The following is a 23,420-nucleotide window of genomic DNA, read 5'->3' as shown; positions in this document are numbered from 1 at the left end:
GCATCATGGCAGTGTAGATGTTGGGGACAGGGATGGGGACCTGGGAGCTCTGGAGTGGGACTGAAGTCACATACCAGCAGATTGTTGTCCAGGGTGTGAATGTTGTGCTTAGGAATTTGGAGTACATCCTCTGAGCTGAGGGATGTGTGCACTAGTTGGTGTATGTATTCTCCCCAAACATACACATTTATGGCTTTTATTCTTTGCTGAAATATTGCTATGTTGCTGGCTTGTGGGTGTAGGATAATGGCTGTTAGAGTCATTCATGGAAAAACCAGAGGATCAGATAGTTATGATTAAATAACCTGATGGAGAAAACCAGAAGCTAGAGCTTTATCTGTCGTTTATTTCACTAACCCTGTGTTTTGTGCATAGCAAAATGCCTCATGAAACGTGTACTGGGCCTGCTTGCTCTTTCTAACCCCAAAGCTGTGACTGTACCATCCTATGGGAGGGGTTGTGTCTTGAACTCTCCTTGACACTCCGAAGCCACCACCCAGAGCTTGGGAGCTGGGGGCCAAAGGGAAGTCAGGACAGTGGGTGATTTGTGCATTTACTGGGTTCATTAGACATTCATAAGAGGGGAAAATTCAGTCTCTGTTTTAAAAAAGAAAAACTATGCTTCTCCTTTCTCTTGCAATTTCAAGGATGGATTCAAGTAAAGAACGAGATCTCCTAATGTATCTTTAATTTACAACATGAACATCTAATGCATAAAATGGGGAAACTAGAGATTTCTATACTTGCTGGAGCAATACCCAATTGACCTTTATAAAAATCAGGGTAGAAATCAGACATTTCTGGGCCTTCTGACCCTGTCCATTTGCCTGATGAATGAGACCAACTCAGCCAGCAGTGTTCCCACCCTCAGCCAGGGTCTTTCTGGGGAGATTCTTCCAGCCCCTCTCCATGAGCTGGGGACTTCCTGCCTAAGAGCTCTGTGGTTGTGCCCTGGTGTCTCACCACCCAGTCTGTATGCCGTGTCCGTGGAGCTGGCCATTCTTCAGACTGTGTGGAAGGGCCCAGGTGTTTCCTGAGGAGAAAACAGAGGTGGAAGGTCAGCATCGGGGTGCTTTAGCCCTGCTTCCATGGCCCCCGCCTAGCCAGCCTCAGGGTGCCTGTTGTAGTGGTGTGGAGAGATGGCATAGGGAGTGTATGGGGTGCTCCTGGGAAGCTGGAAGCACTAGAGAAATTCAGGTCCTTGTTCTTATGTCGCTTGGCAGGTGGGTGTCTGGTGAGAGAGGGAAGGACATCTTTCTGTGATGGAAACCGCCCTCTAACCAAAGCTGATGGGTGTCCAGGCCTGTGACAGTTCCCACAGCCCTCCCCGGGGGGGTTGCCTTAGGTCTCGTAAATGCAACCCACCTGCAGGGAGCCACCTTCCCTTTTGCCCTCATGTTCAGAGGCTGCCTTCCATTGGGTGGACTGGGCCCCTCCTCAGGGTGCCCCCTCCCCGGGCCTCGTGCACACCCGTGACTGTGGCTCAGAGTCTGTGCGTGGCCTGCCCACAGAGGAGGACACGGGTGACCCCAGTGGAGAGGAACAGTGACCTTGGGCAACCAGAGGCGCTGCCCAAGGCACGAGGCCACCCTCCACTTGCTGGGTTTTTTTTAGCACAGGCCGGTGGGCACTGGTCCCCAAGGCCGATGTCCCAACCATGGGCTCCAAATTGAGTCTGACTCTTGTTTCAGGTGGGGAGGTTGGGGAGGCCTGTCTGGGGCTTGGATGGACCTTTCAGCTCCTCACCCCAGGGGAAGTCCCCCAGGGCAGCACCCTCATCGCAGAGGGCAGCTGCTCTTGCTGAATTGTCCCATAGGGAGCCAGAGGAAAGGAACACAGGAGGACCTCGTGCACGGGTACCTATGAAAGTGAACACATCAAATGTGGTCAGTGACGTGAAGTTGTGCATGTGAGGGAGGAGAGCTTCTGCCTTCCCCTGCCACCCGGGAGCAGGCTGAGCCACTGTCTTAGCACAGCTGGTGGGAAAGAGCTCCCTGGCTTTTCCAGGAAGTTGATGTCTCTGGGAGAGAGAGGAAGACAATTTTGTACCAATGAGGTATGTGGCATTAGGCACATTACCTGTGGCTCAGAAGGCCCTGGCCTGCTCTCATTGCAAAGCCTGGTTTCTGACCACTGCGCTGTAAGAAAGGAGGGTCTTCACCTTTCCTGTCCAGCCCCATCCTCTGCTAAGTGCTTTGCATGGGTGAGCTATCCTGATGCGTTCTCATGTGACAGTGAGAATTGGGTGTTATCCCATGTTTACAGAGGAAGTGGTCATTCTGAGGCTCTGTCCGGCCATCACACCAAGTGAAGGAAAGGGGAGGCCATTAAAACCCAGATCTCATGAGTCCCCAGAAGCTGCCTCCCACAGTTAGCCATCCACATGCAACAGCCTGTGTATTTATTAAACATTATTTGAAGCTCTGATATTAAACCAAAAATTCCACAGCCTGGGTGTCCAAAACAAACTGACTTCTTGTTTCAAGGACATCTTTCTCTTATGCCCTCCTTGCAAACTTGAACACAGTTAGGATGAGCATCAGGCCCAAAGGGGCATTAGGATAAACAGTGACATGTCGGGGAGGTGCCAGGATGGGGCAGTGTTTTATGGATTCATTTCAGTTTGTCGCAGCTGAACAGCGGTTCCAACAAAGGCTTTCCACGCCTCAGCTCTGAGCATGATTCATAAATCTCCTCTTCCCCATCGTGCTGATTTTTATAGTCATCTGTTGTCCACACCCTGACCACACACTGTGCCCATTGGACTCTCTAGCTGACTCAGGTTTACACTGTGCCATCTAAACTCTTTATAAAGGGGCCCCTAAGAGGGATCTTAAGTGATTGCAACATAACTTCCAAAAGTTGCAAGTTATGTCATGTTAGAATGACCTTCATTCCAGATCACAGTGATTTTTATTTTGGAAATTCTTTGCTGACCAAATGATGTCATTGTCAATTTACTTAATAAAAATTTTCTTTCTCCATCCATTCCCTCATTGCTATGCCACTGTTTCCATGAATAATGAATCATCAGACCCCTGGAAGCGGGAATCATGGTCCTAACAGGCAGATAAAGACACAGCTTGACCTTGGAGAAAGTTGTGAGAGAGTTCTCACAAGGTCACAGGCACTCGCCGGGCGGGGTTCTCTTCTTGGTTTCTTCGGGAATCTGGCTCAGGCCCTCAGCAAAGCTCCGGAGAAGGCCTGGAGTGGCTAGGATTAATGAAGGACCTGTCCACCTAGCCTTGCCCAAGTTGAGGAATGTGCCAAAGCATGATGAGAATTCCTCAGATGGAGAGGAATCAGGATTGCAGGAGAGGGCGGTTCTCAGCTTTTCACTGTCCATTTCCTTTAGAAAAGCTATTTTTTCCCTATAGAGTGAATCACTGCAACCACAAGGACATTCCCTGGAGAGAGAGAATTAAAATGTGGAAGTTATTTCCTAGCCTCTCCCAGAGCACAAAGGCAGACAAGTGAGCATTGCAGTTCACCAGTGGCTCTTTTTCAAAGCCTTTTTATTTCTTAAGCATAATGAGGAAAAATCATTATCAAGCTCCCATGTGTGAGATACAGACGTTAATCCAAAATGACATGAGGTTCCCTCACTAGGGACCGACTGGGAGGACAGAAGGCACACTCACTATTGACAATAAATAAACTTCAGTCAATTGGGAAGATATTTGTGCTTGGTTCTGCCTCTTGATTTCAGCTTGTTCTTGTTAACAATATTTTTTCTTTTTAATGAACCAAATTTACCAGGTTTGGCTGGTATGGTGGGAAGGAATATTAGGATTTTCCAACAAACTTAGGGCCTGTAATTCAAACCATTTGTCAGCCAATTTGAAGTCATCATGATTTTATTTTGTAAAATTTTGGCCTTGCAGCACCACAGGCTTATGGTAGTCATTTTGGGGAAAGTTCATGATGAGAGTGAACCACTGGACCTATAAAAGCTGTACAGAATGTTCAGAAGTAAAAGACACTGAAGAGAAAGGCTGAGTAGTGAATGTAGCAATTCTGGCCCACAACCTGTTTTTGTAAATAAAGTTTTATTGGCACATAGCCACACTCATTCATTTGCATATAATCTGTGTCTGCTTTTGCACTGCAATGCAGAGTTGAGTAGTTGCAGCAGAATGTATGGCCTGCATCTAAAACATTTACGAGGTAACTTATTACAGAAAAGCATGGCCGATGCCTGCTTCAGTAGAGTAACATACTTCTCCATGTGTGTTGCCTGTAGCCTTCTCTGGAGACCCAGAAGTGAGCTGCCAGTCCTCAAGGGAGTCCCTGTCACCTACATGATTCCCATGTCCCCCGTCTCACTGCTGACATGCTGTGGGGCCCAGAGAAGAAGGAACCTGAGAAAATAGTCACGCTGCCATTTGCTGGTCCCTGCTCATCAAGGGCCAGAGTTCCAATCAGTTGTGTAATAGATAGCAGCAGGAAAGAAAGTTCTAGAGTCCTTAGGGCAGACATTTCTCCTAGGTAATGAAAATGTCACTTGCGTTCCTCACTTTGTTTTTTGGTTCAATGGAAGTCAAAAGATATTTATTGGAGGCATCCTTGATCATTTCTACCTTGTTTAGTCTATTCCCTCTTCTCCCTCCCTCCCTCACAATGACCTAGGTTTCTGTGGAGTTAGCACTAGACACCGTGCGCAGCCCACCGCAGGTAGCTCCCCGTGTGTGTGTCTGTCTGTGCGCCATGCCTGCTCACATGTACACACACACATTTTTCAACACCAACTAAGTGGGAACAATAATCCACCTGCCCAAAGATGTTTTATAGGCTGAAGTATCAGTTTCTGCTGTTAGCAGTTTAACTCATTGTCATTATTGAGATTGTGACTAATAAGTTGCTAAAATTTTTTGACATCATATTTGTGCAGGGACTGTGCTGGGATTTTTTGTTGTGAGGGATACCCTGCTATAACCCCATTGCCACCCCTGCCTTTCTCCTTCCCACATGTGGATGCTGGACCCAGGAGCTCCGAGACCCAGCGTGTCCCATGAGTCCTGCCTCATAGCTGTGGGTATGGCTCTCTGCTAAGTACCCCCCCAGTGCATATGGCCTTGCTGGTTAGATTCTCCAGCTGAGCTGCTTCCTGGGCCTGGCCCAAGTGCTTCGACCCACCCCAGCCCTGCTTCTGCCAGCCACAGGTGGTCTCTGGAGGCAGGGTGGGAGCACCCATCTTTGGGTGCCTCTTGACTGGTCAAACACTCTTCCTACCAACACAGCCCTACCTTTCTCTGGCCAGAGCACTTTGCTGAAATCTTATGTCTGTGTGACCCCACTCTCCCCACAGCAACCTTCCTGCTGTGCAGAGAGGGTGTTCATTGAAATTCACAAGAATTTCTTTGTGAAAACACAAAGAAAGAATGAGGCTGGAGTGGCTGCCTTAGCAGGGGCTTAGGACCACAAAGGGCCTGTAAAGGTTAGGACAGTTACAAGACAGGTGTGGGATGAACAGGCCTTGCCTGGGGTGCTGCACTGTAGGTGCTCAGCGGACCCTTTATGCACACAGGCAGCAGACGTGCCTCTTTTTTATACCTCACACTGCCTGCTGCATGTTAGCTTCACATTAACAGTGACAGAAACAGAATAACAGTTCCTATACTAAGCCTGTGAGTAGCCTTTCCTTGAGTCCTTCAAAGAAAATATTCCATGGACATGACTTTCTGAAATAGAAGTGATACTGGGGTTCTTGTTCACGGAGCCGAAGAATGAACTTCGGAAACACTCAAGAAGGGGGCGGAAGATGGCGGCGTGAGTAGAGCAGTGGAAATCTCCTCCCAAAATCACATATATCTATGAAAATATAACAAAGACAACCCTTCCTAGAATAAAGACCAGAGGACACAGGACAATATCCAGACCACATCCGCACCTGAGAGAACCCAGCGCCTCGTGAAGGGGGTAAGATACAAGCCCCGGCGCGGCGGGAGCCAAGCGCCCCTCCCCCCAACTCGCGGTGGGAGAAGAGCAGGCAGAGCGGGAGGGAGACGGAGCCCAGGACTGCCGAACACCCAGCCCCCGCCATCCGGGCCAGAGTGCAGGGCCCTGGATACTAGGAAAACAGGGCAGCAAGAACAGTGAGCGGGCACTGGAGGCCGGGCGCCGGAGGACATAAGAAAAGCGAGCGACCAATTTTTTTTTTTTTTTTTTTTTGCTGTTTTGTTTTGGCGAGCGCTTTTTGGAAGTCTTAAAGGGATAGGGCCCCCAATACTAGGGAAACAGGGCAGCAAGACCGCTGAGCAGAGGCCTGAGGCTGGCGCCGGAGAATAAAGAAAAACAAGCGGCCACCTTTTTTTTTTTTTAATTAAAAAAAAATTTTTTTTTTAATTTAAATTTTTTTTTTTTAATTTAAATGTTTTTTTTTTTTTTTTTGGTGGTCGCTGTTTTGTTTTGGCAGGTGCTTTTTGGAAGTCTTAAAGGGTCAGGGCGGGACACTTAATCCAGAGGTAGGGAATCCGGGATCTCTGGGCACCCTAACCCCTGGGCTGCAGGGAGCAGGCAGGCCCCTTACGGAGATAAATAGCCTCCCAGCCGCTCCTGCTCCAACGCGACTCCACCACTTTGGAGTAGCTGCCCGAGCCAGGCCACGCCCACAGCAACAGCGGAGATTAACTCCATAGCAGCCGGGCAGGAAGCACAAACCCTGTCTGTGCGCAGCTGCGCAGCACAAGCCACTAGAGGTCGCTGTTCTCCCAGGAGAGGAGGGCCACAAACCAACACGAAAGGAAGTCCTTCCAGCTGTCACTCATCCCAGCTCTGCAAACTATTCCTATCACCATGAAAAGGCAAAGCTACAGGCAGACAAAGATCACAGAGACAACACCAGAGAAGGAGACAGACCTAACCAGTCTTCCTGACAAAGAATTCAAAATAAGAATCATGAACATGCTGACAGAGATGCAGAGAAATACGCAAGAGAAATGGGATGAAGTCCGGAAGGAGATCACAGATGCCAGAAAGGAGATCGCAGAAATGAAACAAACTCTGGAAGGGTTTATAAGCAGAATGGATAGAATGCAAGAGGCCATTGATGGAATTGAAATCAGAGAACAGGAACGCATAGAAGCTGACATAGAGAGAGACAAAAGGATCTCCAGGAATGAAACAATATTAAGAGAACTGTGTGACCAATCCAAAAGGAATAATATCCATATTATAGGGGTTCCAGAAGAAGAAGAGAGAGGAAAAGAGATGGAAAGTATCTTAGAAGAAATAATTGCTGAAAACTTCCCCAAACTGGGGGAGTAAATAATCGAACAGACCACGGAAATACACAGAACCCCCAACAGAAAGGATCCAAGGAGGACAACACCAAGACACATAATAATTAAAATGGCAAAGATCAAGGACAAGGAAAGAGTTTTAAAGGCAGCTAGAGAGAAAAAGGTCACCTATAAAGGAAAACACATCAGACTAACATCAGACTTCTCGACAGAAACCCTACAGGCCAGAAGAGAATGGCATGATATATTTAATACAATGAAACAGAAGGGCCTTGAACCAAGGATACTGTATCCAGCACAACTATCATTCAGATATGACGGTGGGATTAAACAATTCCCAGACAAACAAAAGCTGAGGGAATTTCTTTCCCACAAACCACCTCTACAGAACATCTTACAGGGACTGCTCTAGATGGGAGCATTCCTAGAAAGAGCACAGCACAAAACACCCAACAGATGAAGAATCAAGGAAAAGGAATAAGAAGGGAGAGAAGAAAAGAATCTCCAGACAGTGTATATAACAGCTCAATAAGCGAGCTAAGTTAGGCAGTAAGATACTAAAGAGGCTAACCTTGAACCTTTGGTAACCACGAATTTAAAGCCTGCAATGGCAATAAGTACATACCTTTCAATAGTCACCCTAAATGTTAATGGGCTGAATGCACCAATCAAAAGACATAGAGTAATAGAATGGATAAAAAAGCAAGACCCATCTATATGCTGCTTACAAGAAACTCACCTCAAACCCAAAGACATGTACAGACTAAAAGTCAAGAGATGGAAAACCATATTTCAAGCAAACAACGAGAAGAAAGCAGGGGTTGCAGTACTAATATCAGACAAAATAGACTTCAAAACAAAGAAAGTAACAAGAGATAAAGAAGGACACTACATAATGATAAAGGGCTCAGTCCAACAAGAGGATATAACCACTCTAAATATATATGCACCCAACACAGGAGCACCAGCATATGTGAAACAAATACTAACAGAACTAAAGGGGGAAATAGACTGCAATGCATTCATTCTAGGAGACTTCAACACACCACTCACCGCAAAGGATAGATCCACTGGGCAGAAAATAAGTAAGGACACGGAAGCACTGAACAACACAGTAGAGCAGATGGACCTAATAGACATCTATAGAACTCTACATCCAAAAGCAACAGGATATACATTCTTCTCAAGTGCACATGGAACATTCTCCAGAATAGACCACATACTAGGCCACAAAAAGAGCCTCAGAAAATTCCAAAAGATTGAAATCCTACCAACCAACTTTTCAGACCACAAAGGCATAAAACTAGAAATAAACTGCACAGAGAAAGCAAAGAGGCTCACAAACACATGGAGGCTTAACAACACGCTCCTAAATAATCAATGGATCAATTACCAAATCAAAATGGAGATCCAGCAATATATGGAAACAAATGACAGCAACAACACTAAGCCCCAACTTCTGTGGGACGCAGCAAAAGCAGTCTTAAGAGGAAAATATATAGCAATCCAAGCATATTTAAAAAAGGAAGAACAATCCCAAATGAACGGTCTAATGTCACAACTATCGAAATTGGAAAAAGAAGAACAAATGAGGCCTAAGGTCAGCAGAAGGAGGGACATAATAAAGATCAGAGAAGAAATAAATAAAATTGAGAAGAATAAAACAATAGCAAAAATCAATGAAACCAAGAGCTGGTTCTTTGAGAAAATAAACAAAATAGATAAGCATCTAGCCAGACTTATTAAGAAGAAAAGAGAGTCAACACAAATCAACAGTATCAGAAATGAGAAAGGAAAAATCACGACGGACCCCACAGAAATACAAAGAATTATTAGAGAGTACTATGAAAACCTATATGCTAACAAACTGGGAAACCTAGGAGAAATGGACAACTTCCTAGAAAAATACAACCTTCCATGACTGACCCAGAAAGAAACAGAAAATCTAAACAGACCAATTACCAGCAACGAAATTGAAGCGGTAATCAAAAAACTACCAAAGAACAAAACCCCTGGGCCAGATGGATTTACCTCGGAATTTTATCAGACATACAGGGAAGACATAATACCCATTCTCCTTAGAGTTTTCCAAAAAATAGAGGAGTAGGGAATACTCCCAAACTCATTCTATGAAGCTAACATCACCCTAATACCAAAACCAGGCAAAGACCCCACCAAATAAGAAAACTACAGACCAATATCCCTGATGAATGTAGATGCAAAAATATTCAACAAAATATTAGCAAACCGAATTCAAAAATACATCAAAAGGATCATACACCATGACCAAGTGGGATTCATCACAGGGATGCAAGGATGGTACAACATTCGAAAGTCCATCAACATCATCCACCACATCAACAAAAAGAAAGACAAAAACCACATGATCATCTCCATAGATGCTGAAAAATCATTTGACAAAGTTCAACATCCATTCATGATAAAAATTCTCAGCAAAATGGGAATAGAGGGCAAGTACCTCAATATAATAAAGGCCATCTATGATAAACCCACAGCCAACATCATACTGAACAGCGAGAAGCTGAAAGCTTTTCCTCTGAGATCGGGAACTAGACAGGGATGCCCACTCTCCCCACTGTTATTTAACATAGTACTGGAGGTCCTAGCCACAGCAATCAGACAAAGCAAAGAAATACAAGGAATCCAGATTGGTAAAGAAGAAGTTAAATTGTCACTATTTACAGATGACATGATACTGTACATAAAAAACCCTAAAGACTCCATCCCAAAACTACTAGAACTGATATCGGAATACAGCAAAGTTGCAGGATACAAAATCAACACACAGAAATCTGTGGCTTTCCTATATACTAACAATGAACCAACAGAAAGAGAAATCAGGAAAACAATTCCATTCACAATTGCATCAAAAAAAAAAAATACCTAGCAATAAACCTAACCAAGGAAGTGAAAGACTTATACTCTGAAAACTACAAGTCACTCTTAAGAGAAATTAAAGGGGACACTAACAGATGGAAACTCATCCCATGCTCGTGACTAGGAAGAATTAATATCATCAAAATGGCCATCCTGCCCAAAGCAATATACAGATTTGATGCAATCCCTATGAAACTACCAGCAACATTCTTCAATGAACTGGAACAAATAATTCAAAAATTCATATGGAAACACCAAAGACCCCGAATAGCCAAAGCAATCCTGAGAAACAAGAATAAAGTAGGGGGGATCTCACTCCCCAACTTCGAGCTCTACTGTGAAGCCATAGTAATCAAGACAATTTGGTACTGGCACAAGAGCAGAGCCACAGACCAATGGAACAGACTAGAGAATCCAGACATTAACCCAGACATATATGGTCAATTAATATTTGATAAAGGAGCCATGGACATACAATGGCAAAATGACAGTCTCTTCAACAGATGGTGCTGGCAAAACTGGACAGCTACATGTAGGAGAATGAAACTGGACCATTGTCTAACCCCATATACAAAAGTAAACTCAAAATGGATCAAAGACCTGAATGTAAGTCATGAAACCATTAAACTCTTGGAAGAAAACATAGGCAAAAACCTCTTAGACATAAACATGAGTGACCTCTTCTTGAACATATCTCCCCGGGCAAGGAAAACAACAGCAAAAATGAATAAGTGGGACTATATTAAGCTGAAAAGCTTCTGTACAGCAAAAGACACCATCAATAGAACAAAAAGGATCCCTACAGTATGGGAGAATATATTTGAAAATGACACATCCGATAAAGGCTTGACATCCAGAATATATAAAGAGCTCACACGCCTCAACAAACAAAAAACAAATAACCCAATTAAAAAATGGGCAGAGGAACTGAACAGACAGTTCTCCAAAAAAGAAATACAGATGGCCAACAGACACATGAAAAGATGCTCCACATCGCTAATTATCAGAGAAATGCAAATTAAAACTACAATGAGGTATCACCTCACACCAGTAAGGATGGCTGCCATCCAAAAGACAAACAACAACAAATGTTGGCGAGGCTGTGGAGAAAGGGGAACCCTCCTACACTGCTGGTAGGAATGTAAGTTAGTTCAACCATTGTGGAAAGCAGTATGGAGCTCCATCAAAATGCTCAAAACAGACCTACCATTTGACCCAGGAATTGCACTCCTAGGAATTTACCCTAAGAATGCAGCAATCAAGTATGAGAAAGATCAGTGCACCCCTATGTTTATCGCAGCAGTATCTACAATAGCCAAGAATTGGAAGCAACCTAAATGTCCATCGATAGATGAATGGATAAAGAAGATATGGTACATATACACAATGGAATACTACTCAGCCATAAGAAAAGGGCAAATCCAACCATTTGCAGTAACATGGATGGAGCTGGAGGGTATTATGCTCAGTGAAACAAGCTAAGTGGAGAAAGAGAAATACCAAATGATTTCACTTATCTGTGGAATATAAGAACAAAGGAAAAACTGAAGGAACAAAACAGCAGCAGAATCACAGAACTCAAGAATGGACTAACAGGTACCAAAGGGAAAGGGACTGGGGAGGATGGGTGGGTAGGGAGGGATAAGGGGGGGAGGAAAGTAGGGGGGTATTAAGATTAGCATGCATGGGGGGGTAGGAGAAAAGGGAGAGCTGTACAACACAGAGAAGGCAAGTAGTGATTCTACAACATTTTGCTATGCTGATGGACAGTGACTGTGAAGGAGTTTATAGGGGGGACCTGGTATAGGGGAGAGCCTAGTAAACATAATATTCATCATGTAAGTGTAGATTAGTGATACCAAAAAAAAAAAAGGCAGTTCCTGTGTGGTAACCTCCAATGAGTTCTACGCAAGAGTATAAAGGGCATATAAAAGTGTAGGAAAAGGGTCTGTTTGTGTTTATACAGAGGATCAAAGCCTAAGTGGGCTACCCCGAAAATGAACTAAGATACGATATGAAAAAGAACTTCCAACATCAGCACTCTCTGGAAGACTCATGCCAGAAGATGCTCATCAAAAAACCCCAACAAAGATCCACGCACTGCTACAGCTGTAGATGCACTCATCCCACCAGTTCTGGACTTGCCATGGGAATGAGGAAGGAGATATCTAAGCTGGCCTGTGCATACAGTAAAACAACAAATTTGACTGGATCTATACTGTTGGAACTCAATCAAGAATTAGGAGAAGTGCAAATTGTAGTGCTCCAAAATCTTACAACTACAGACTATTTACTGTTAAAAGAACATAAGTAATGTGAACATTCCCCAGGAATGGGTTGTTTTAATTTGTCTGATTTCTCTCAGACTGTTCAAGTTTAGTTGGACAATTTCCCCCTTATCATAGATAAGTTTTCACAAATGCCTAAGGTGCCTAACTGGTTTTCTTGGTTTCACTGGAGATGGCTGGTGATTACAGGTATGCTTTGGTTATGTAACTGTACTCCTATTATGTTAATGTGTGTGCGCAATTTAAGTAGTAGCTTAAAACCTATACATGCTGAAGTTACTCTACAAGAAGATATGTCAAAGAAATAATCAATCTTCCCATGTTTTCTTCCGCCTGCTACTTCTATAGCTTTTCTTCTTCCTTCCTAATTACAACCCTTAAATAGAATTCGTGCCTCATATCAAATTTACCGAGTATCATAATTCTTCCAAGTGGTAAAGATACCTCAAGACAAATGCTGGGCATAGAAGCCACAGGGCATAAATACGCAAAGAAATAAAAAGCTAACCATTTCAAACAATAAGGCTTCTCTCTCACTTACCAACTTTACATTTCCCTGTATGGCCCCGGAAGATGACTGGTTAGCCAGAGACGGGTAAGATTCCTCAAGGGAGGAACAACCTAAGACAGGAACAGTCGCAGGGGGGTCATCAGGTGAGAAATTGGGGATCAACAGAGGTGAGGCTTAGAACCTCACCCCCCCTGTTCTGAGAGAAATCTTCTGCATACGTGGATGTTTTCTTGCCCTTGTCTAGCTTGGATTAACACATAGTCTACAGGCACACACCTGATCATCTACATTTGCTCTCTTACAACACTAAACTATGTTTTCTACCTTTATCTTATATCTACCTACCACTTAAAAATAATAATAATAAAGAGAGAAATGTGTTATCCACATATAAATCAAGTATAAAAATCAAATGAGTATTCATATTTGAACTGACTGTTTATAGTTCATAATGCATGAGCAAAACTGAAGGTTTCTGTGATGGCTGCCCTTGTACTGTTCACCATGTAAGAACTTATTCACTATGTAAGAATTTGTTCTCCATGTAAGAACTTGTTTGTTATGCCTCAGAAGATTGGAGACTGATGAAAATTAGGCTTGGGGTGGATTAATGATTGTGCATTGAGCATTGACTCCCCTATACAGAATTTTATTGTTGTTAACAACCATTTGATCAATAAATATGAGAGATGCCCTCACAAAAAAAAAGTACACACTTCCAATGGTAAAATAATAAGTAACCGGGATGTAATGAATATAGTCAAGATATTGTAACAGCTTGGTATGGTGATAGCTGGTACCTAGAATTGTCATGTATATAAATGTTGAATCACTATGTTGTACACCTGAAACTAATGTAATACTGTGAGTCAACTACCCTTCAATAAAAAATAAAAAAAATTCTATTGTACATAAAAAAAAAACAAAAAACAGTGACAGAAACAGACTCATGAAGTTTAAGGGACTTGCTCAAGGTCATAGAGCAAGTAGGTTGGAATTGAAATGTAAATCAGACTGACTGAGAAGCCAGAGGCCCACACATTCTGGGCGGACAGCAGGTGGAGAAGGTCTGCCCGTGCCGGCTCCAAGGAGGCTGCCAGGTCCAGGTGGGCTCTGCCCACGGGGCTGGGACCCTTTCCTGGTGGTGCTTCCTGACTCATGAGGTAACTGCACAGGGCCAGCCCATTCCACCCACAGAGCTGGGTGAGGATAAAATGAGACCACACTTTTTCAGGATTTTGCAGCAGCTGAGGGAGCCATCAGCCCCTCCTGAACACTGCTTGCTGGCTGCTTGTTTAGTCTGAGTTAATTTTTCCTTTATTCAATAGCTCTCGCACCACAGCAGTTTCTGTTTTAATTTTTAGTCATCAGGACCTAATTGTACCTCCAAGTGCCCTTTGTAAGTCCCATTACTCTGGACTAACCCTGGTCACAAGAGACCTGTGGAGTCAGCGTTAGGCAGGCACCTGGGAGTTCAGAGGGGGGTTTGGCCCTGGCGTTGTCCTTCCTGTCCCCCTCTGCCTGCCTTCTCCCCTTCATTCCTCACACGTTCACTGAGCACCTTATAGGGTAAGGAGCTGGGCTGGACATCATGACATGGCAGAGATGTGTCATACCTAATCCTGGCCATCAAAGTGGAGAATCTGAGTATCTGCTGTGGGCCAGGCTTGCATAGGGCACTTCATATGCACACAGTTGAGTTCTGTTTGGACTCACAGCTGTCCTCAGAGGTAGGTATCTCTCTGCTCTGCTCAGAGCCCCCAGTGCGTTCCCATCCACTCAGAGCAGAAGCCTAAGTCCATCCAGTCTCCCTGGTGTGTCTCCTTTTGCTAACTTCACCCACCACATTTTGGCTGTTTCTTGCTCTTTGCACTGTCTAATGGGACCTCCCCTGAGGTAAACTCATGGCCCACTTCCCTCAGGTCATAGTTCAAATGTCTCTTATCAACAAGGCCTTCCATGACCCCCTTCCATGACCATAGCACCACTGCCAGCCCACACAGCAGCCCCTCTTCCCTGAATCTCCCTTATTTTTCTCCACAGCAGGTATAACCAGGTGGCAGGTTCTGTGTTTACTTACCTACCTGCCTGTGGCTTGCCCCCCACCTCCCCGCCTGCCCCACCCACCCACAAACATCAGTGCCCCAAAAGCAGGGGCTTCACCCACTGCCCAGACACTCCAAGAATATCTCCTGAATCACCGAATATCACACATGGACATCACGTTAGTGCTTCAGTGAACACACTTTGTTACTTCGTTATCTCTTAACAGAGACATCATGCACGTGGATTGGAAGCCTCATGTTGATTCGGTTTTTCCTAAATTGATCTCTAGATTCAGTAGAAGCCCAAAGTTTTTATAGAAACTGACAATGTAAATTCTAAAATTTACAAGGAAATGAGAAGACCTAGAATAGCCAAGAATCTTAAGTAGGAGGAACATAAAGGGAAGGCCCACACTACTACGTTGCTATCAAGCATTCCGACAAAACTAGAGGAGTTAACACAGCATGACGCAGGCATAAAGATGGGCAGACAGCAGGAAAAGGAGGTTCACCAAAGTAGCAGGTTAGTTATGTTTCCAAATAATATGCTCAGTGTTTCCAGGGGAGGTGCCTCTGAGTTTAAGACAATAGGTCCAATTATTAATGTGATAAAAGTTCAAATGATTATAAATCAAAGTCTAAAAACAAGGAAATAGTATATCCATTGTACTTTTTTGAGATCAACAGTTGGATCTACCACTTTCAAGGCAGAGATTTTTCGTCTGAAAAACAGGATATCTGGAAGTTGCAGAAAACATACTGTACATATTATGTGTCAGTGTACCTAAAACAATTTAAAAGCTCATTTATCACCACCTTAGCCAGGTAGCTGTAGCCAACATAACAGTGATACACCCTGTTAATACCCTTAATATGATGGGACAGTGGCACTTTACCTCTGTCGGCTTCCTCCTAAAGACTCATGTGCTCTCTCTGACCATGAGGAAAACAGACAACCCCAAATTGAAGGACATTCTATAAATATTCCTCGGAATCATCAAGGTCATCAAAAACAAGGAAAGCCTGAGAAACGCTCACACCCAGTTGCTGCCTAAGGAGACGTAACAACTGAATGTACTGTGATGTCCCAGATGGGCCCCTGGGAGAGTTAAAGGACATTAGGTAAAAACTAAGAAAATATTAATAAAGTAAGGACTTCATTTAATAACATACCAATAATGGCTCATTGATTGTGAGAAATGTGCCATACTAGCATAAGGTGTTTGTAATAGGGGAAACTGGCTGCAGGATATGAGGAACTTTCTTGAATGTCTTTGTATTTTCTGTAAATTTAAAATTGTTCTAAAAAATAAAGTTTATTTAAAATAAAAAGTTTATCCTATGTATCTGGACACTGCAGACACCCTGTAGGTAAATGGAACTGAACAGAGATTCTGTAAACACACATAGGGTCACACATTAACATAGGATGATTGCATTGACAAAAGCACCATGCAATTCACTAGGGAAAGAAACCTCTTCAGTGAATGATCCTGGGGCAGCTGAATATCCAGACTTGGGGGATAAAAGGTGATGCTTGACCCACTGTCTTATACCACACATAAAATTTAATTTGCAATAGATTATAGATTTAAATGTGAAAGCAAAAGTGATAAAGCTTCTAGAAGAAAACAGAATAATTTGTCCTGACACTAAGGTGGCAATGATTGCTTAGGTCACAAAAATCAGTAACCATGAAATTAAAAAATATATAAACTGGACTTTATCAAATACAAACTGCTCATTAAAGACACCGGTAAGGAAGTGGAAAGGCCTCCCACGGACTAGGAAAAAATGCTCACAAATTGATCTCTAGATTTGGCAAAGAACTGTATCCAGAGGAGAGAAAGAAGCTTCTACCAGATAGTAGGAGGAAGACAGACAATCTTGGCCACCTTACAAAAGAAACTGTCTGAATAACCAATAAGCACATGAAAAGATACTCAATATCTTTAGACACCAAAGAAATGCAAACTTAAATCCTAGTGAGGTCCTACAACACACCTAAACTAAAATCAAGAAAACTGACAATACCAAGTGTTGGTGAGAATGTTGGGCTACTGGAACTCTCATAAGCTACTGGTGCAAATATAAAACTGTACAGTTACTTTTGGGAAACTGTCAGTTTCTAATAAAGTAAGCATATGGCTACCGTATGATCCAGCAGTTACATTCCTACATATAAACACCCAAGAGAATGGACGCTTATTTCCACCAAAAGACTTGGATGTGCCTTACCACTCCTGTGTTAATTTTGAATGTATGGTTGTCTTCCCTCCATTGTTCCCTCGGGGGCTTAATCACATCACCAGTTACTTTCTTAGCTCCAAACAGAATCTCATCTACCTTCACTTAGCTCATTTTATCCTCCCTGGCGCTCTGTGGTCATAAAAAAAAAAATTTTTTTTTTAAATAGCTGCTCAAAATTCTTCTTCATTGGAAACTCTTTACAACAGAGAAGACCAGTTGCCCCCCTTAAACTTCTCTGTTGTTCTTTAACCAGAACTCCTGGCCCTGATCCTCCCCTTGACCCTCCTCCTTATATGCCTTTGGAACCCCTCCAGCTACTCCACATCAAGAAAGAAAAGAGTGATTAAAAAATACAAGGTGGGAAGGTACCCCATGTTCATAGAAGCACAACTCACAATAGTCACAAGACTGAAGCAACCCAGTGTCCACTGACAGGTGGATGGATAAACAAAATGTGGTCCACACAAGCCATGTTAGCCTTAAAGTGGAAGGAGATTCACATACTGTGACGTGATGAAGCTTGAGAGCATTACACTAAGTGAAACAAGCCAGCCACAAAAAGACAAACACTGTATGATTCCACTTGTATATATGAAGGACAGACAGTAGTCAGATTAGAATGGTGGTTGCCAGGGGCCAGGGCAGAGGGAAATGGGGAGTCAGTGTTTATGGGCACAGAGTCTCGGTTTTACGAAACAAAAAGTTCTGGGATGGGTGGTGGTGATGGCTTCATAACAGTGTGAATGTGCTTAATGCCACTGAGCTGCACACTTAAAAATGGCAAATTTATGTGTATTTCACCACATTTTTTAGGTAAAAGAAAATGGGGAGGGCATGGGAGACAGCAGGTATGACAAAATAGCAAGAAGGTCAGTGTGGAGCTCCTGGGGCAGGTGCTGCTAGGGAACTCAGCTTATAGGAGTGGTTGGGCAGAATGGCCTGGGGGCCAAGTGGCAGGAATCCAGTAAGGAAATGGGAGGGATGGTGGAGAGGAGGAACTGAGTGTAGACCATCAAGGTTTCATGGATTCAGGAAGTGCCTGAAGACAAAAAAGATGCAAATCGGAGAAGCTATGGCTGATAGAGTAGCTATTAGTTGTTTCCACATGTTTCATTTGTGACTAAGTAACCCCAGTCATTCAAATAGGATTCTAGAAACCTCAGGAAAGTGGACTGAAGTGAACAAGCCCTGTCCAGGGACACCTGGGAAAGGACATGGCTTGGCTGGGTCCTCACACATGCCCCTTTCCTGGAGCACGGACTTGGGGTGGTGCCTCAGCAGATGAACTGACATGGCATTTTTGATGTCTTAAAGCTTTGAGCAGATTCCATCTGGAAAACATTAAGCACATGCCTGTTGGCAGATGCGTTAGCCCCATCTGAATTATGATACAAGCTTCAACTGCTGAATGGTGTTTCATGCAAGTCCATCACCAAACTATGCCTGCCACTTGCTCAATGGCACATATATGTAAACGGGCTGTGGCTGCAGAATCCCTCATGTCTTTTGGCTCAGATCCATGTCTGTGCACGTAGCAGAGCAAAATCACAAAACTAGATTAGGGGAAAGATTGATTTGCGCCATTAAAAATTACCTCAAACTTGAAATTTCGAGAGTGAATGTTAGTGTACTTGCAAAATGTTGGTTTGGGAGTTCTGCCTTCAGATCTGCTGTTTTGGGAACAGAAGCATGTGGGCAGCGGTGATTCAGTTTCTCTGTGGTCCCCACCCTCATTCCAGTCACACTGCCACTCGGCCACTGCAGCCTTTGCCTCCAGTTCCCCCAGCTGGCTCTGGCCTCATGCACACCCTGAAAGTGTTTCTGCTTTGGAGTGCTGGCTGGAGGGGACCTCAGGCAGGCAGGACTCTGGGAAATACATGAATGAAAGAGGAATCAGGGCTGTGGCTCTGAGGCATGAGGGATCACCGGCCTGTGTGTGGCAGAAGAGGAAACTGGATCAGTAGGCCTGAGAGGCACTGAGCTGGTGGCCTGGGAGAGCTCCAGGCAATGAGGTGGTCCCCGGTGACTTCGGGCTGCAAGAACATTCCTAGATTGTTACCTAATTTCCCTGTCTGTATGCCTTGACTATCTAGGGAAGTGTTAAGTGCCTTAAAGGAAGGATGTGGATTATACTCCTTTGGGGCCCCGATTCCTCCTGGCTGCATGTAAGAGGAGTTTGTGTGTTTGAATGGACAGATAAATAAATGTTCTTCTTTAGAAGGTCATGGGTAGCTTGCTTAAGGCTTAAAATAAACAGATGCTTAATAGAGCTGGGTCTAGAGAGCAGTTCTCCAAGTGTGATCTGGGGATGCCTGTGAGGTCCATGAGATCAAAACAATGTTTCTAATATTAACACATGATTTGCCTTATTTACTCTCATGAGTATACAGAGAACTATTTCAGAAGCCCCTTGACACCTGAGGGCTGTGTTGCTCTGACACCTAATGGAATAGGTGCTGTGTATTTAAGATTTCTCAGTTTGAATCCACATCCACAAGAGCTCTTTAGACTCCTCAGTAATTTGTGAGAGTGTAAACGGTTGCTAGAACCAAAAAGTTTGAGAGCCTCTGCACTAAGGCATGTGGGTTAGATAAGACCAAAGTTTTGACAATGGGAAAGACCTGTAAGAAGGGTCTAGAAGACAACAGTAATCATCTGTTCTTTTTTGCAGGAAAAGCTGCCTAGAGAATCTCATGGATGAAGATGAGAAAGACAGGGCAAAGAGGTAAGAAGGCACACCTCCCCGGCCTCAGTGCCGCGTGGCCCGCCCAGCCAACCCTTGCTCATCCTTGCTTGGCACAAAGGGAGGCACCAGCAAGGGCGCTGGGAGGGGACAGGCCTTCACGCCCGCTGTCCTTAAAGAATTACTGAGCTGTACTAAAAACAGTGTAGACCAGCTTCCTCAGTTTTGTTCCTTACCCTGAAATTCCTGATCGTCTGGGACTTGCCAAGTAGTTAATATTTTTACCATGGTCTTGTGTTAATCTTGAGGGCTTGGGTCTCCTTTTCAGAAGCCTCTGGTTACTGCTTTTCCAGGACAGAGACTTCTGGGCAAGGCAGCCTGACTGGAGCCAGGCAGGCCTGAGTTCAAATGCTGGCTCTGCCATGGGGCAGCTGTCTGACTCTGGACAATGGTAGTAAAGATGGTGTCCACACTCTGAGCACGTGTGATCGTCCTCCCTGTGCTCAGCACCTCTCTACACACTATCTCTGTTTCCTCCTCTGCAAGTGGAGATATCATAGCCACCTTGCCCTGTGATTCAGTTGACCAGAAATGCCAGCTTGGTAGTGGGCACGTCTGAGCTGTTAGAACCCTGCGCACACATATTCCCTCACTGGACATTTGTTGAATCCCTACTGTATCTGAGGTGCAGTTACAAACTTGATATTTTGAAGGTACAGACCAGTTGAATGTTATCAATTTCACACAGTTTGTCTGAGTTGGTGGGTTTTGTGCTAAGCTTTGGGGAATAAAGATGTGTAAGAAGCTTACTGCCCACGAGGAGGGCACAGGTGAATGGGGGCAGTTGATAGGTAAGTACAGATCGTTAGACTGCAGGGTGACAGTCCCTAGAGTAGAGTCCTTTCTCAGGAAAGCCATCATCAGGCCCTGAAGACTAGTCCCCTTCCCCCAATCTCATCCTTTCTGCTCCTGCCACTGTGTGTGCATGGCAGGTCCCAGCCCCTTATGACAGCCTCTCGTAGGCCTGCACAGTTGAAGAGTTTGCCAACTTCCCCATGCAGAACCCACTGCTCGGTTGTCAACTGTAACTCATGGCACTTCAGAGGTCACCCAGTTTAGTGGCTCCAGGGGTGTCTGTCCTTCCCTGTCACCTGGGGCACGAGAAGAGCACATCCCTGTCCCCTGCAGACCTGCTGTGGGGCATGTGTATTGGTTGTTAATTCCCCAAGTAGTGTCTTTAAAAAAACAAACAAACAGGGTTCTGGGGAAATGGCCAGAGGTATAGACAAAACAGGGAGTTCATTATGCTCTTCTCTCAACTTTTCCATGTTTGAAATGTTTTTGTAATGAAATTTAAACAAGAATACAAGTAACTTAACTCCCCAGCTTACTGTGAAGTAGCAGACCCTTCACTCGGTGTGGGGCAACATGGCTGCCCTCAGCAGTGCTTCCAAACCTGCGGCGACCAGTAAGACTGGCACAGTCCACGGGGTCCCCAGCAACATGTGATCTAGCTGGGCCAGACTAGAATAGAATCTCCCTGCCCTCTCTCATGGATCCTTTCCCTGGGGTGTTTGCCCCTGGGTTGCCCGCCAGCAGCTGTGGCTAGAGGACTGAAGGTAGACACCTGAGCCGCATTCCTGGCTGGCCAGTCCTAGCTAATGAATCCCACAAACCCCGTCATGCCTCCAAGCCTCCTCTTGCTCATCTGCAACACAAGGGTGATAATTTCTGTCCTGCCCACCTCCCTGGTTATTTTGGGAATCAGCCACAAAGTGCACCGAGAAGCCCTTTATTTAGCTTTTAATATTAATGGCCACATGTGTGGGAATATGCAGGACACTTTGCCGCAGTACATTTACAAGGTGGTGTCATTAGCAATAAGGTGAACGTCCGCCATGGCAGCCAGCATTCACTGAGCACTCCCTGTGTGCCTGGTCCTTGCCAGGCACAGAGCACCAGGCTAAGGACTTCTGTATGACTCTCTCAGATCATCTGCTCGGCATTCCTTTGAGATGCATGTCATTGTCATTCCCACTGACAGATGAGGAAACAGGCTCAGCAAGGCAAAGTTGTCAAACGTCGTGAAGCTCTCATAAGAAGCAGAAGTGGAAATTAAATATAGGCCTCCTTAACTTGGCCTCTGTTCCTGCTCCCCGGATTAGAAGCCAGTCTCTTCATACAAGAGCAAGTGCAGTCTCTGGGCAGGCCCAGCCCGACAGTGGTGTCCTGATGGGGCCCTGGAGTCCACAGGAGTTTTGCTTTGGGGAGCATCGCCTTGCTGTCACCCCAGTCTCAGGCCTGCCTCTGCTCACCTCAAAGCTGTGTGTACGTTTAGGCTCTTCTGTACTCAGGGACCACCAAACACAGACCTTCCAGTAAAATCTTGGCTAAAAGTTCTTAGAAATAAATCAAAACGTATTCTACTGCCTTCCAGTCGTTCCCATCTTTATTTGCTTTGAGCCGTGGGCACCCACACCCTAGAATGCCTATTTGGAAACCTCCATGCACAGACAGCAGGGTAGAGAGGCCGCTGGCCCTCACCCCCATCTTGTCCTCAGGTGGGGAAATGGGTTTAGAATGTTCGGTAATGACCCAGATCTCTGCCAGAACAGCAGCAATAATGTGGCAAGCATCCTCCGTAGCACTTGGGAAAAACAAGGGCAAAACGAACACAATCCTAAGGTTGTATCAGTTTCAAAGCCTTTAGTCTTACAGGTTTTACAGCAGCTACATGGGAGGCCCTTCCCCTAATCCCACCTGCAGGCCTGGTAAGACTTATTTTCACTCACATGATAGTTTTGGTGAGATTAGAAATGTTTAGCTTCAGATCAAAACTCTCATTGTCTCCAGAAAACATGTGCTGTGCTGGGCAAGGTTTCCAAAGCTTCAGGAAATTCATGGTTTATTCGGCTTGTTTGATCAAGCATTCTGAACCAGGACACAGTTCTACTTTCTTCTGTGGATTTCCATGTAAATCCAGTGAGTGTTAATCGAATGCCTATTGTGTGTTTAGAATTATATGCTGCTTTCTTTGGGGAATATGCAAAAGCATGGTCCCAAAAAGGAAACAGTTGATTGAGAGACGTTTGGAACCCCTAGGGTCACAGTTTACCATTTTGTGTTCCAGTCATAGGCGTGGCTGTCTGATGTGACATAGCTTTGTGGTGTGTGCGTGTGTGTGTGTGCATGGTTATTCAGGAAGTGGGGTGGTATGGCAGTAAGTGCCCAGCCTAGAATCAGACAGGTCTGGTTTTGATTCTTGGCACTTTTACTTTTTGACCTTGGAGGAGTCCTGAAACCTTTCTTAGTTTCCGTTTCTTCCTCTGTAAATGAAGGTGACAATAGTAGCAACTTCTTATAGCAACTTCATGACTGCAGCTGCGTGCAAGCCCCTAGCACTGCTGGGGTGCAGGGGTACACAGTGCCGATGAGCAATGTCAACACTTACAGAGTACTCACTGTGTGCCTGCGGCATTTTGTGTGCATGACTCCCTGATCCTC

At 44.6% G+C, this 23,420-nt stretch overlaps 1 protein-coding gene across 4 annotated transcripts in view; it reads left to right on the top strand.

Annotated features, from left to right (window-relative positions):
- NPAS2 (neuronal PAS domain protein 2) overlaps positions 1 to 23,420 on the top strand; it is a 153,398-nt gene that overhangs the window by 56,250 nt on the left and 73,728 nt on the right. For 3 of the 4 annotated variants that reach the window (XM_036881405.2, XM_036881404.2, XM_036881403.2), the window contains one exon: positions 19,905 to 19,958. In XM_036881405.2, coding sequence (XP_036737300.2) covers positions 19,927 to 19,958 — 32 coding nt within the window. In that variant the 5' untranslated portion in view covers positions 19,905 to 19,926. Of the gene's footprint in view, positions 1 to 15,122; positions 15,507 to 19,904; positions 19,959 to 23,420 lie in introns of those variants that run through there. The other variant, XM_036881402.2, reaches the window with a different exon arrangement.

Source organism: Manis pentadactyla, chromosome 2 (assembly GCF_030020395.1).
Source record: "Manis pentadactyla isolate mManPen7 chromosome 2, mManPen7.hap1, whole genome shotgun sequence".
NCBI classification, from domain to species: Eukaryota; Metazoa; Chordata; class Mammalia; order Pholidota; family Manidae; genus Manis; species Manis pentadactyla.
Note: the sequence above shows the minus strand (reverse complement) of the source record. Positions and strands in the feature narration are given on the sequence as shown.